The sequence below is a fragment of the Micromesistius poutassou genome (genome assembly GCF_964030765.1).
Source record: "Micromesistius poutassou genome assembly, chromosome: 1".
NCBI classification, from domain to species: Eukaryota; Metazoa; Chordata; class Actinopteri; order Gadiformes; family Gadidae; genus Micromesistius; species Micromesistius poutassou.
The window spans coordinates 1109917-1123001 of record NC_140271.1 but is presented as its reverse complement, the minus strand read 5'-3'; the positions used below and the strand labels follow the sequence as shown (position 1 = coordinate 1123001).

General features: G+C 44.3%; 2 protein-coding genes across 2 annotated transcripts in view; both read right to left on the bottom strand.

The window, feature by feature from the left end:
* Positions 1-265: 265 nt before the first annotated feature.
* LOC311346449 (GTPase KRas) lies at positions 266-4130 on the bottom strand. Its single transcript, XM_084470011.1, has 5 exons — positions 3867-4130; positions 3536-3648; positions 2911-3089; positions 2295-2454; positions 266-1709 (listed from the first exon to the last, which is right to left on the bottom strand). Exons 2-5 carry the CDS (start codon positions 3644-3646, stop codon positions 1596-1598), a joined length of 564 nt encoding a protein of 187 aa, XP_084326137.1. The 5' UTR covers positions 3647-3648; positions 3867-4130; the 3' UTR covers positions 266-1595.
* A 4044-nt stretch (positions 4131-8174) lies between these two features.
* The window catches only part of slc17a7a (solute carrier family 17 member 7a), a gene marked incomplete at both ends in the record, with an annotated part of 17393 nt that continues 12482 nt past the window's right edge, over positions 8175-13085 (bottom strand). The window contains 7 exons of the mRNA XM_084488457.1: positions 8175-8533; positions 8981-9050; positions 9213-9340; positions 9558-9668; positions 9769-9901; positions 10624-10773; positions 11076-11214. Of these exons, the coding sequence (XP_084344583.1) occupies positions 8175-8533; positions 8981-9050; positions 9213-9340; positions 9558-9668; positions 9769-9901; positions 10624-10773; positions 11076-11214 (1090 nt within the window). The remainder of the gene's footprint in view (positions 8534-8980; positions 9051-9212; positions 9341-9557; positions 9669-9768; positions 9902-10623; positions 10774-11075; positions 11215-13085) is intronic.

Sequence of the window (13085 nt, the reverse complement as noted above, 5' to 3'; positions counted from 1 at the left end):
AGCTCTTCTGGGATTCTTTATTCATAGGTAGAATCTGATTAGATCTCTGTTTGAGCCGGTCAAGCTGGTTTTCTAGAAATAACTTAATTGTTTCACAAATTAGACAAGCTCAAAGGGGAATGGGGTGTTTCACTATCAAATGGCTGCAGGTGGGGTTCTGTAGGGGTGTAATTGTCAAACAAGCACCAGTTAACAGACTACAACATCCTATTTTAAGGCAATCCCAAATGTGTTGCAATGTTTGAAGAATCAAGGTGTTGGCGAACAAACTTTATTAAAGAATATCAATGTACATTTGTTTACAAACTGTCCTTCAGCAGTCATGTATTGAGAACTAAAAAGATGAGCCCTTGCGGTGATCATAATGACAGTATAGGCGACAAACACTTTCAGTAGAGTGGGAACTGACTTTGACCACCTTTAAACAAATGAATTCCCCAAAAATGAACTTGGCTGCAACCGCTGCAAAAATGTCTTAACAGACTTTTCAGATGAAGACACACTGAACATCGTATGTTAATGTTCAACAGGGCAAACAAGTACTGTTCAATTTTGGGATTTGTTAATATTTTCAATGTCTACAATTTTGGCCTTTTTAGTAAAGTAGCTGAAGTAGTCAAATCACCAATCAATTCTAAAAACTAAACCCCTATAATCCTAGAAAATATAAATTAAAGTCCTGATTTTGAAACCAACACAGCCTGTGTTAAACCTTATCCCTATTTTGATTACATTTTTGAACCTGGCCTGTTCAGTGTTGGGTCTCCTTCATAGAGTTAATGAGTATACTTTGACAGAAACTACTGGCCGTTATCATAAAAAGAAAAAAGGAAGACACTTGAAGCATAAAAAGGGAAGCCCAGCCAAAACAAATTGGCCGGCAAACAAATACTGAGCCAGCTGGAAAATATGTGAACACCACAGATTTGTCTTATATTACGAATGGTGAACCAGATATTGGCATCACTTCCCTGAATTTACACTTCAGCATGATCTACGGGAACGTTTTTTGTCAAAAAGACAGCACATTCTTCCCAATACAAGAACAAAAAAATAGGGGTTTAGTTTGCAAGTGTCTCAATAATTCAATAATGTAATTTGGTCATGTGGATAGGTGATAGGAATTCTCAGGCATACAGGAAGTTGTATTTCTGTAGGAGTCTGACTCACCATACAGAAGTATGATAAACAGAATAATGACTCACTGGTTTAGACAGCAAGCTGTTCTTCAGTGGGAGGTGGCAAAAAAAAAAGAAAGTAAATAAAGTGCACCAAGGAAGGACACTGAAACTAGTTTGAGGCTAAAATATAAACTGTTAATGTAACAGTCTCCCACATACTGTAAGAATACTTGCTATAAACTGTAAATAAAAGTAAAAAATACATTCCAACTGTCCAAAAAAGAAAGTATAAAGTAACCAAGAGCTCTATGGTTTCACAGCATTGAGGACTCTGGAGTGAAGTGGGGGGGGGGTGGTGGTGACGCAATCATTGCTACGTTTGTCAATAGTTGCCAAGGTGGACCTTGACAACGAGATGGGGGGATGGGGGGGGATGGGGGGTGGTGGACTTGGGACTAAAAATGGCTTATAGCGCTATAGAATGTGACATCTTCTCTGAGTGCTCTTCTTGCTCTTTTTGTTGCTGCGGTGCGTCTCCTTGTAGCGCCGGATCTCCCTCACCAGGGAGTAGAAGGCCTCCTCCACACCCTGAAACACACACACACACACACACACACACACACACACACACACACACATACATGTATCTCGGCCATTTGTAGAGATTAGGGTTAGAAAATATATATATATCATTTTCGACTACAGACTTCTCACTCATCCCATGTACATCAAGTACAGGCGCCAAAATTAGATTAGAAATACTCCTATTATACACCCACTTTCAAACTATACGTTCTTTATCAGTTGGTGGATAGTTTTTTGTTCCATTTTAGTTTGATTGACTTTACACAGACTGACCCATGCTAATGTCTTTGCAGTTAACTCAACATAATGGATGAAAGCGAACCCATATCAAATCATCGTGGATGACTGTGGTATAAGCAGGGTAAACTACTCCGGGGAAAGAAGAATGTAGGACGACGTGGCAAAGAAGAAGAAGAAGCAGCGGTTGCTCACTACCACCTGGGAGCAACCTTGTCATTTCCTTACGTTAACGAGGCCAAGAATGTCAGGTCATCAGGAGAGGCCTAGAGAGGTAGGACTCTGCGTCACTCTGGGTTAGCACCCGAAAAAACCTTTGCCCGTCTCAAGAAGGCGCAGCTCGAGGGCTACCTGTCTGGTCTTGGCGGAGGTCTCCACGAAGGGCACCCCGTAGCTGCGAGCTAGCTCCTGGGCCTGCCGCGACTCCACACTGCGGGACCCCAGGTCGCTCTTGTTGCCCACCAGCACCATGGGAACGCTGTCGCTGTCCTTCACCCTGTTGATCTGCTCCCTGCGGTGGAACCACAACCTCCATTACAGATCCACTGTACAGTCAGTCACACCCGACAGTGGCCGGACGATTTGTTTTCATTGCTCAAAAGATGCCTACAGGTACACTGTGGCTGCCTAGGGTTTGGAACGCAGAGCCTTTCGGCTTGGAGTCCCAACACCGCCTAACTACTGGACAAGTGGTTTCCAACCTGCTGGGGCCCAGAGACTTATATTTTTCGAAAGGGAACAGTATACGTATATAGCTGTATATATATGAGCCAGTCTGCTCATACATACAGCACCTTTCAAACCCATCGAAAACATGTTTTACTTCACCCAAAAAACGCATCATCCAATATCTACAGCTTTTGATGATGAGTCATCTACCTCCGAAAAACCTGAAATAGAACCGAACAATACCGCCGCATGAGATCATCCTGCCAGCTCGCCGCCGTCCAGCCCGTCCAACTCGTACCTGTACAGGTGGACGTCCTCGAAGGACTTGCTGTTGTTGATGGCGAACACGCAGAGGAAGCCCTCCCCCGTCCTCATGTACTGGTCCCGCATGGCGCTGTACTCCTCCTGGCCCGCCGTGTCCAGGATGTCCAGCAGGCACGTCTCGCCGTCGATCACCACCTGCTTCCGGTACGAGTCCTACAAAAAATAAGGTCCCCCCCGTCCCCGCACCCCGATACCATCAGGGTAACACTTGACACCCAGGACAGACGTTTTTTTTATCTTGAACTAGCCGCATTGGGACTCCCTGAATCAGAGCTAGTGAGGGTTGTCACTTCAGATGTCTCTGAATAAGTGATTCTGAGACATCTGGTGGTCTTTATAAACAGAGCTCCTGCCAATACGGTCAGTGGCGTAGCCCAGTCAACCAAGTTGGTTAGTTGAGTTTTGATTCAAAAGTACATTTAGATTCATAATGTAGCCATAACGACTTTTTTTGACGATAGATGGAAAAATAATGACTCTGTACTGATGTAGTAGCCCCAAAGTTTGTTAGTGGACTTAAATTGCAGGTGGCGCTAGTAAGGTGTCAACATGCAAGTGTTGTTGTGTGACTGTCTCTGTGTTAAATGCCTCTTTCTCACCTCGATAGTGGGATCATATTCGTCTACGAAGTGATTCTGGATGAGTTGTATGGTCAAAGCACTCTTGCCTACACCTCCGGCTCCGACCACCACCAGCTTGTACTCGGTCATACCTAGGAGTATGGCGAATAATAACACTTTAATGACTTTGATTTGAACATTGATTGTAATGGTGGTGCAACGAGCACAAATTGACCCCCTGTTGCGTTAACATGGCCGTGCAGAGATTTAAGTCTGTTCAGGAAACTGCTTCCAAGTTTTAAGCAGATAACCTACAGTAAAGTAAGGACTGCTTATTTCAATACACGTACAAATATGCCATCTGTCTTACCTTTTATGTGGCTGGTAATATTCAGTTAATGAAAATACTGATTAAGTTAAATTCGCGAAGGACTAAATTAGATTAGTTAGCTCGCTACATAGCATGTAAGGATCTTATCGTTTAAAATCATACAGATCGCTTCCTTTATCTAAGGAAAAGTGTAAATCAAGCAAGCGTCGTTATACAAGGTTGCAAACAAAGTAAAACTACAGGTTTGATAAGAAAAGTGGGAACTCCTATTTTGCCTCCATTGTGCATTATTGTAGGAAGGATACCGCTGTAATCGCTCTTAATAAATAGCCAATGGAAATCTAGCAAAACAGACAGACGTTGTAACCGTGCAGTCAACGTGGAGCTTCGGCTCACAAACTCGACCAGGTCCCGCCTTTAGACATTGATGCTGTCCAATAGTAAAAGTGTATATCGCCTCTTGGGCGTGTCTGAAGGAAAATAGGGAAACCATCCAAATCACAGGCATTGCGAGCCACGCCCAACATTTTTGACATGTATACGCCTTAACCAATCAAATTAAGTGCAGGTGTGACGTTGACTGCAATAGAGCGTTTGGATATGATTGGATATGATTGGCTGTGAAAAGATTGTGACAACATCGTTGCAATAAGTTACGTTCTTATGTGCCCAAACCCCGTGCCATCAGGTCGGATGGCTGTCACATTGTCCTCCATAGAAAGGCCTGGCGCATGTGCATGTGCATGTGTGCGTGGTAAAAATTAGCTATTTTTCTTGAATTTTAGTGATAATTCTGTTGTTTATGTTCATTATTGCTTGTTTTTCATCCTTTTTTATCAGTTAATTTGTTGAACATCCAAAAGTATCTAAAAGCTTTCTATACGCAATTGTATATCTACGTTTGTGTTTCTGGTGCATTTGCTGTGTACGGGCAACACACACACACACACACACACACACACACACACGTGCGCACACACACACACACACACACACACACACACACACACACACACACACACACACACACACTCTGAACAAACGTCCTTTCATACACATATAAAACAGACATCTCAATCTCCTTTGCCCAACATTGACATGCACTTTCATTATCATACATGCCTTTGTGTGTGTGTGTGTGTGTGTGTGTGTGTGTGTGTGTGTGTGTGTGTGTGTGTGTGTGTGTGTGTGTGTGTGTGTGTGTGTGTGTGTGTGTGTGTGTGTGTCTGTTTGTGACGTTCGTTTCGCCTTCACTCTCCCACCGAGTACATCTGCTCTCCCATCTAATCTTTGCCTAAAATCACATAGATAATCCTGCATCCATCTGCCATGGGAGAGAGAGATGAAGGCTAGATGGCGAGAGAGAGGGACAGAGAGAGAGGTTTACTTTTCATTGTGCTTGCTGTAAGTCTTGTGTAAATATTTTCTTGCTAATGGTGTAATGACAAAATAATGGATGATATATTTTCAAATTCACAGATATTTAGACTTTATTATACAAGGATGTGCCACATATGCATCTTTTATACATACAGTCATTTTTTTCTCTTCACTTTTTGTGTGTGTTTAAATATCTATATTTATTTAATTATTTTACACAGATTCCCCACACAGGTAAAGCATACATCTCGTCAAGACAGCGGAAGAAGGAAGAACAGAGAGAACAGAATCTTTTTTTGAAGTACACCGTTACGACATTTAGAAACATACAATTGGCATTCATCTCTATAACGTGTCGAACAAAAATATTGATTTGATCCACTTTTGAAACCACCATATCTTGACGTAACACACACACTCACACACAATCACACACACATTCATATCAAATCTCTCAAGAACAATGTTGGTATTTAGCCTTGAATGAACCACCGTCGATCAGTCCAACACAACACACTATTGACTAAGATTACATTTGTTTTATATTACATCATTTGTAATATAAATATTTAATAAAGCAATATAGTATTTTAGATGGGAAACTATAGTTCCCACTCAAAATGTCTCTTTCTCACACACACACCCACCCACCCACCCACACCACGATGCTTCTACCAATACACAGCTTGTTAAAAATGGCACTCAGCCATTTCAATGTGTGTGTGTGTGTGTGTGTGTGTGCGTGTGTGTGTGTGTGTGTGTGTGTGTGTGTGTGTGTGTGTGTGAAACACAGGACGGGATGGGGAGGCTGCACTGCTGTGTTCTTGGATCATTATAACATGCTCACCGCACAGCACCTGCACCCAACACACACACACACACACACACACACACACACACACACACACACACACACACACACACACACACACACACACACACACACACACACACACACATACATCTGCATTCTCTGACCCACCAACTCATACATGAAAGACAATCTGGGATAAAAGACAGTACAGCAGACAGGCAGACAGACAGACATACAGAAAGACAGAGAGCGAGAGAGATGTAAAGATAAAGAGAGAGAGAGGGAGAGTAAGACAACAGAAAAATGCTAGAATGTCGGTAAGCTTTGTTTTGTGTTACCCGCACATTTTCTGCTAGCTGAGTAACCATGGTGTCCTTGCGGGCCCCCTGTGCAGCGAAGCGGTGATGTCGGAACCGCGTCGAACGATTGTGCTTTGCATGGCATACTGTTTAGTGACCCATAGACCAGCAGTGGCCCAGGTAGGTCATAGTCAGGGTTAGGATGTTAGACTGAGCTAGGGTCCACATGCACACCCTGAAGTGCACGTGGAGGTGGTTAGGGTGTTTCAATTACAGCCCAAACCCCACAGCTGTACCACATGTAGGCACTAGCAACGAGCAAGTTGCCTAACCCCTTCCATGATAAAATGTCACTGTAGGTCTCTTTGGATACAAAGCATCTGCTAAATAACTAGTAATATGGAAGTGATGTTATCTACGTTTCTAAAGGTGCTGTAAGATTATTTCTAGCCACATACTACATGCACACATTCATTCTGAAGCCTGGCATGAGTAACAGGCTCAGGTTACCAAGCTGTAGTGCTGGAACAATTAGTTTACGAGGAATAATCAGATTAGTCAATCGAAAGAACATTTTACTATAACAGATTTAATTAATTTATGGAATATTGCTTATTGAATGGTAATTTCAGTAAGTTAATAAAAGTAGTAAACATTTCTTTCCCTATTCAAGATGCCCCTTCACGCAAACCGAGCAAAAAAAAGAACATACTCTAGTAACTTGTGATGGGCATTTTACATTCTAAAGACTAAATGATTAATCAATTAACAATGAAAACTGACATGGAAGTCGTGGTCAGTTGCAGCCATGTAGAGCTGATGGTTTAGGCAGGGGTGCAAGCACGCACGCACGCACGCACGCACGCACGCATGCACACACACACACACGCACACACACTATTAGGGGAGAATAAAACACTTGTATATTAGTACAACACCTAAGCACCCTTATGAAAAGTACTTAAAAAAAACGTTTTGAATTCTACTACACCTCAGACACATGCGTTGAATATGAGAAATGATTTGGGATGGCTTTATCAGTAGCATTAGCAGTAGCTTTAGCATGAATGTCCAAGCAGTGGGGCAGATCAACCTCTTCAGAGGATTGACATTGTTTGATAAAGATGTTGACTAAGGATCTAATTGATTCCCATTGCTAGGAGAATAATATATATTATAATATAATGAATAAATGATAAAAAATCGAATAAAACATTGCAGATTTAAAAAAACTTTGAGCAGTTATATGGCCCTGAGCTTCCCACATGGCTTATATTCAAAAGTGAGTTTCAATTACTGCCAATAAAATATTTTCTTTTCAATCATAATATCCTTGGCACCCAGATGTGGTCAACCCCACTCATATATATAGAATCTTCCCTGCAAAACCCCACCCAGACAAATAGAATCTGCCCAGTAAAACCCCACCCAGACAAATAGAATCTGCTCAGTAAAACCCCACCCAAAGAATAGAATCTGCTCAGTAAAACACTTCCCATGACATCACAACACTCCCCACCAATAACAATGGGCACAGGAGCAGGGTGGAAAGTTCTATTAGTGCAGCTGTACATACATACCCATTAATGTCCATCAATTACACACACACACACACACACACACACACACCCCAACACATTCGTACACACACACACACACACACACACACACACACACACACACACACTTCACAATTCATTAACAACATTAAATAAGACTTCTGCTCTCTTATGTGCGATTGAAAATACAGCACAAATGCACATCACACAGCTCCATTCAATATTGCATAGACCTAGTCCTAGACCTATTTTCATCGCCTCCATCCGAGCAAAATCTAAATTCCTTACTTTTAAATCAATTTATCGCTCTCTTTTTCTTTGTCAGGCCTCCTCCTCTCTCCTCGTCTCCCCCCTCCTCGCGGGAGTTGTATCCTGGTGGCTGCACATACTCCTCCTTATCCCAGTCCGAGACCCATCCTGCTCCTCCTCCTCCTCCTCCTCCTCCTCCTCCACCTCCTGCTCCTGCTCCTGCCCCTGCTCCTCCACCGTTGGCACCGTGGCTCATCGGTTGGCTCATGGCGCCGTACTGCCCGCCCCCGCGGTACATCTCTTCCGTCTCATTGGCCAGCTCGTCCTCGTCGATGATGCCGCACTTCTCCTCGCTGGTGTCTTCTATGTCTGCCCAAGGTTGCTTCTCGCCGGACGCAAATAACCCTAGGGGGAGAATGACGTTGTTCAACGGTTTTGAATGATCGGATTACGATTCTGCATTCTGCCATCATGGCATACTATTGGTGGAGGAAGTGTCAAGGAAATGTGTGTGTTGTGTGTGAGGGTCCAGTGAGAGAGTGATAGTTCCAGCATGTGTGTACGTGCAGGGGCGGACCGTACTGTTAGGCAAACCAGGCACTTGCCTGGAGCCCCAGGCCCGATAGAGGGCCCCATCGAGGCCTTTTGGGGCCCCCAAAATACCGTCCTTATATTTCTTATAAAATCCCCCCCCCCCCCGTCAACAATCCAATTCAGCTTTGCCTGGAGCCCCCAAAGGGCTAAGTACGCCACTGTGTACGTGTGTGTGTTAGTATGTAACCGGATGGGATTTTCTTGCGTGACTAGCTAGGTGAGATGGTTTGTGTGTGTGTGTGTATATACAGTACATACCGTAGAATATAACTCCTCCATAGTGTACGAGTGCAGCGATCAGGAACACGTACTGCCACTCTTCACGGGTCTGGAAGTCAGAATACATTCAGTATACATACTGTAAACTATAATACTGTAATACTTCAGTATACGTGCTGTAAACGTAGGATTCCGTGGTGGAAACGGCGTAATCCAGAGACCACAGTCCTTTATGCAGTTTTGAGGCGTGAGTTTGTGAGGTCACGTGTACCTTGTGTTTGGTCATGGCGCCCACGATGAGGGGACACACCATCCCAGATAAGGTCCCCACGCCATTAGAGATCCCCATCAGGATGCTAGCGTACCGCGGCGCGATGTCCAGGTGATTGACATTGAAGCCTAAAACAAGGATGATTTGTGTTTACTGTGAAGCGACTTTTGAGTACTTTGAAAAGCACTAAACAAGTTGAATGTATGATAATGATAATAATATTTATTATTATTATTAGTAGTAGTAGTATAAGGTCTAAAAATTAACATGATTGCAATCTTAAACTATACATCAATGCAGGAAACAAACATAGACAATGCAATGAAATATATAACACAGACTTACCTGAGATAGCAAAGCCACTGAACCCGACTGCCAGGACCAGGAAGGAGATGGCGACCCCCTTAGTGTGAGAGAAGCCGACCACGAGAAGAAGAGTGGCCTCCATCCCAAACCCTACAGCACAAACGCATACAATGAACTGTGAGCACAGTGTAAAAAAAAAAAAAAAAAAAGATTGCACATTGCACTTGAACCAGACACCAGACGGCCTCACCTCCACAGTTCATCATCTTCCTGACGTTGGTGGTGCTCATGAGGTTGTGAGTCCTGAGGTAGTCGGCCAGCTGGCCCCCGATGGGCACGATGATGGTCATCACGAGGTGGGGCAGGGCGGACACCATGCCCACCTGTAACGCGGAGGTGTAATGTCGCTGGGCAGTTGTTGTTCTCTCAGGCTCTTAGTATGTATGGTTGTTGTTGTTGTTGTTGTTGGTAAAGGTGGCGGTGGGTGTAGACGTGGTGATTATGGTGTTGTGATGGAGTTGATGATGGTGGTGATGGTTGTGGTGGTGGTGGTGGGGATGGTTGTGTTGGAGGTGGGGGTGGCGGTGACAATGGTGATGGTGTTGATGATGGTGGTGGTGGTGGTGGTGGTGGGGATGGTTGTGTTGGTGGTGAAGGTGGAGGTGGGGGTGGCGGTGACAATGGTGATGGTGTTGATGATGGTTGTGTTGGCGGTGGAGGTGCGGGTGGCAGTGACAATGGTGATGGTGTTGATGATGGTGGTGGGGGTGGGGGTGGAGGTGACAATGGAGATGGTGTTATGATGGTGGTGGTGATGGTTGTGGTGGTGGAGGTGGTGGTGGTTGAAATGGGATTGGTGGTGGTTATAGTGGTGGTGGTGGTGGTCGTAGTGGCGGTGATGGTGGTGGTGGTGTTGATGATGGTGGTCATAGTTGTGGTTTTGGTGTCGGTGGCTGTTGTAGGGGTGGAGGTGGCTATAGTGGTGGTTGTTGTAGAGAAAGTGGTGGCAGTGGGGTTGTAATTGTTGTTGGTGTATAGTGATACTAACGGATGGTAGGTTTCAAAACTTTTTTTCTGCGGTAAACATCCCCAAACTCGATCTCACCTTGCTAATCTCAAAGCCAAAGACCTCTTCAAAGTAGGCGGGCTGGCTGATGAGCAGGAGGTAGAAGGTCCAGCTCCTGCAGAAGTTTGCCACAATGATGGCATACACCGGCATGGAGGTGAAGAAAGCTCTCCACGGGGTTTTGAATTTCTGCCACAGAGAGAAACATGAGATGATCAGCTGTGGTGGTGCTCACTGCAACAGGACGGATTACGGAGAAGGACGACGCAGCTTAAGAGCCACAGAGTCAATAGTATGTATTTGTTTGCGTCTGTGCCTGTATGTTTGTGCAGGTCTACATTATGTGTATACTATATGCATATGAATTGTAATGAATTCATCTACATGTCATTAATAAGCCGGTTGCGGTAAACATATTATTATTATGAAGCTATAAGATAAATGTTAGCGTAGTGCATGACGCAACAAAGTGTTGACTATGCAACAGATACCTGAAGTGGATTGCCGAAGGAAGCGGACTCGCCGATGGCCTCTTCGATGTACTGCCTCTCCTCCGTCGTGATGGTGGGGTGAATGGCCGGACTCTCGTACGACACCAGGATCCAGAACAAATACCAGAAGATCCCAAAACTACCTGGGAGAGGGGGAGAGGACCGGAGACAAGTCAAGAATGCAAAATGACAGATGGGAAGGGCAGAGGACCTCAGAGAAGAAGAAGAAGTAGAAAACCGACTTGTAAAAGAGTAACACATTATCCCAAAAATAAAGCGTGTCAAACTGTCTCGAGTAAAACATGGTTTACTGCAACTGTTGTTTCTATATGGCACCAGCTATTGACGGGTGACGTCCCTGGGCATCTGCACCAATCAGAAATGACAAGTGCTTGGTTTGTGGTGATTGGTTGTTCTAAAATGATGACTTAAAGGGACACATTTGCATGAAGCTTTGTATCGTTAGTAACCCAGTCATGTTTATGAATGGTGCTGAATCATTCCCTCATTTTCCCCTGAGACGGGAGAGCTCCGTATCTACCTCTAACACTTCCTGCTTTAAATGACGCAAAATGACGATTTTTTAACTACAAGCACTAGTTCCAGTGGGCGGGACTTAGGGGTGTATGGTATAAACGGTATAGAGAGTACACCGGTGTGAATTTGTGCTACGGTATGGATTTCGACGTTACCGTGTAACCAGTAGATCACACAAGCGCTAAACAAGCAATGATGTGGTACCAGAGACGCAGTCGTTTATTCATAATATCATCCGGAGGCGCACACAGCTTTTGGCCGTGTCCTATAAGATATTCTAGAACACTCTGGGAGCTCCGGCGGGAGACCTGGAGCTCTATATATATATAAATAATATAATATAATATATAGACATCTATAATATAATATATAATATCACAGCCAAAAGCTGTGTGCGCCTGGATGATATTATGAATAAACGACTGCGTTGGGTTCTCCGACATCTCTGGTCCTTCCACATCGATCTGAAGTCGCGGTTCAAGCTGGACTCAGAGAGTCAAAGCCAAAGTTTTTTCCCCCAATTCCTTCTCCACCACGGCCGAGAATCAATACACAGGGATTATTTTGCAAACACGCACCCTGGCTGATTGGCTGTTATGTTACACCCCTCAGGGAGTGAACGCTGATTGGCTGTTATGTTACGTCCCTCAGGGAGTGAACGCTGATTGGCTGTTGTGTTACGTCCCTCAGGGAGTGAACGCTGATTGGCTGTTGTGTTACGTCCCTCAGGGAGTGAACGCTGATTGGCTGTTATGTTACGTCCCTCAGGGAGTGAACGCTGATTGGCTGTTATGTTACACCCCTCAGGGAGTGAACGCTGATTGGCTGTTATGTTACACCCCTCAGGGAGTGAACGCTGATTGGCTGTTATGTTACGTCCCTCAGGGAGTGAACGCTGATTGGCTGTTATGTTACGTCCCTCAGGGAGTGAACGCTGATTGGCTGTTATGTTACGTCCCTCAGGGAGTGAACGCTGATTGGCTGTTGTGTTACGTCCCTCAGGGAGTGAACGCTGATTGGCTGTTATGTTACGTCCCTCAGGGAGTGAACGCTGATTGGCATTGTGGGAGTTGTCGTCTTCAATCCACAAGCGCCAAAAGTCTGCCTTTTCTCGGTCAAGAAGGCACCAAATTGATGTTATTATTGGACTACATATATGACCCACTTTCAATACAGATGCATGTCTCCACCGGTGAAATTCTCCTTTAATGGAGTGAACCTAAAGTTGCAATATTGCTCTGACCAAACACATGTTTGTCAAATAAACATAGGGCCGTTACTTAAATAAAGGAATATTAACTAATGGTTAATTTCTTCTCAATTAAATTCAAGGTGTTGACATCTTCTGATGCGTGTTTAAAGGCGCTATAGGTACGATTTGAGAGTTGTAAAGAGACTGCAGAAAAGAGGATAAGAGTGCAAATTTTTTTTAAACTTTAAAGCGTCCCCTTCCCTCCTTCCTGCTCCCTCCCT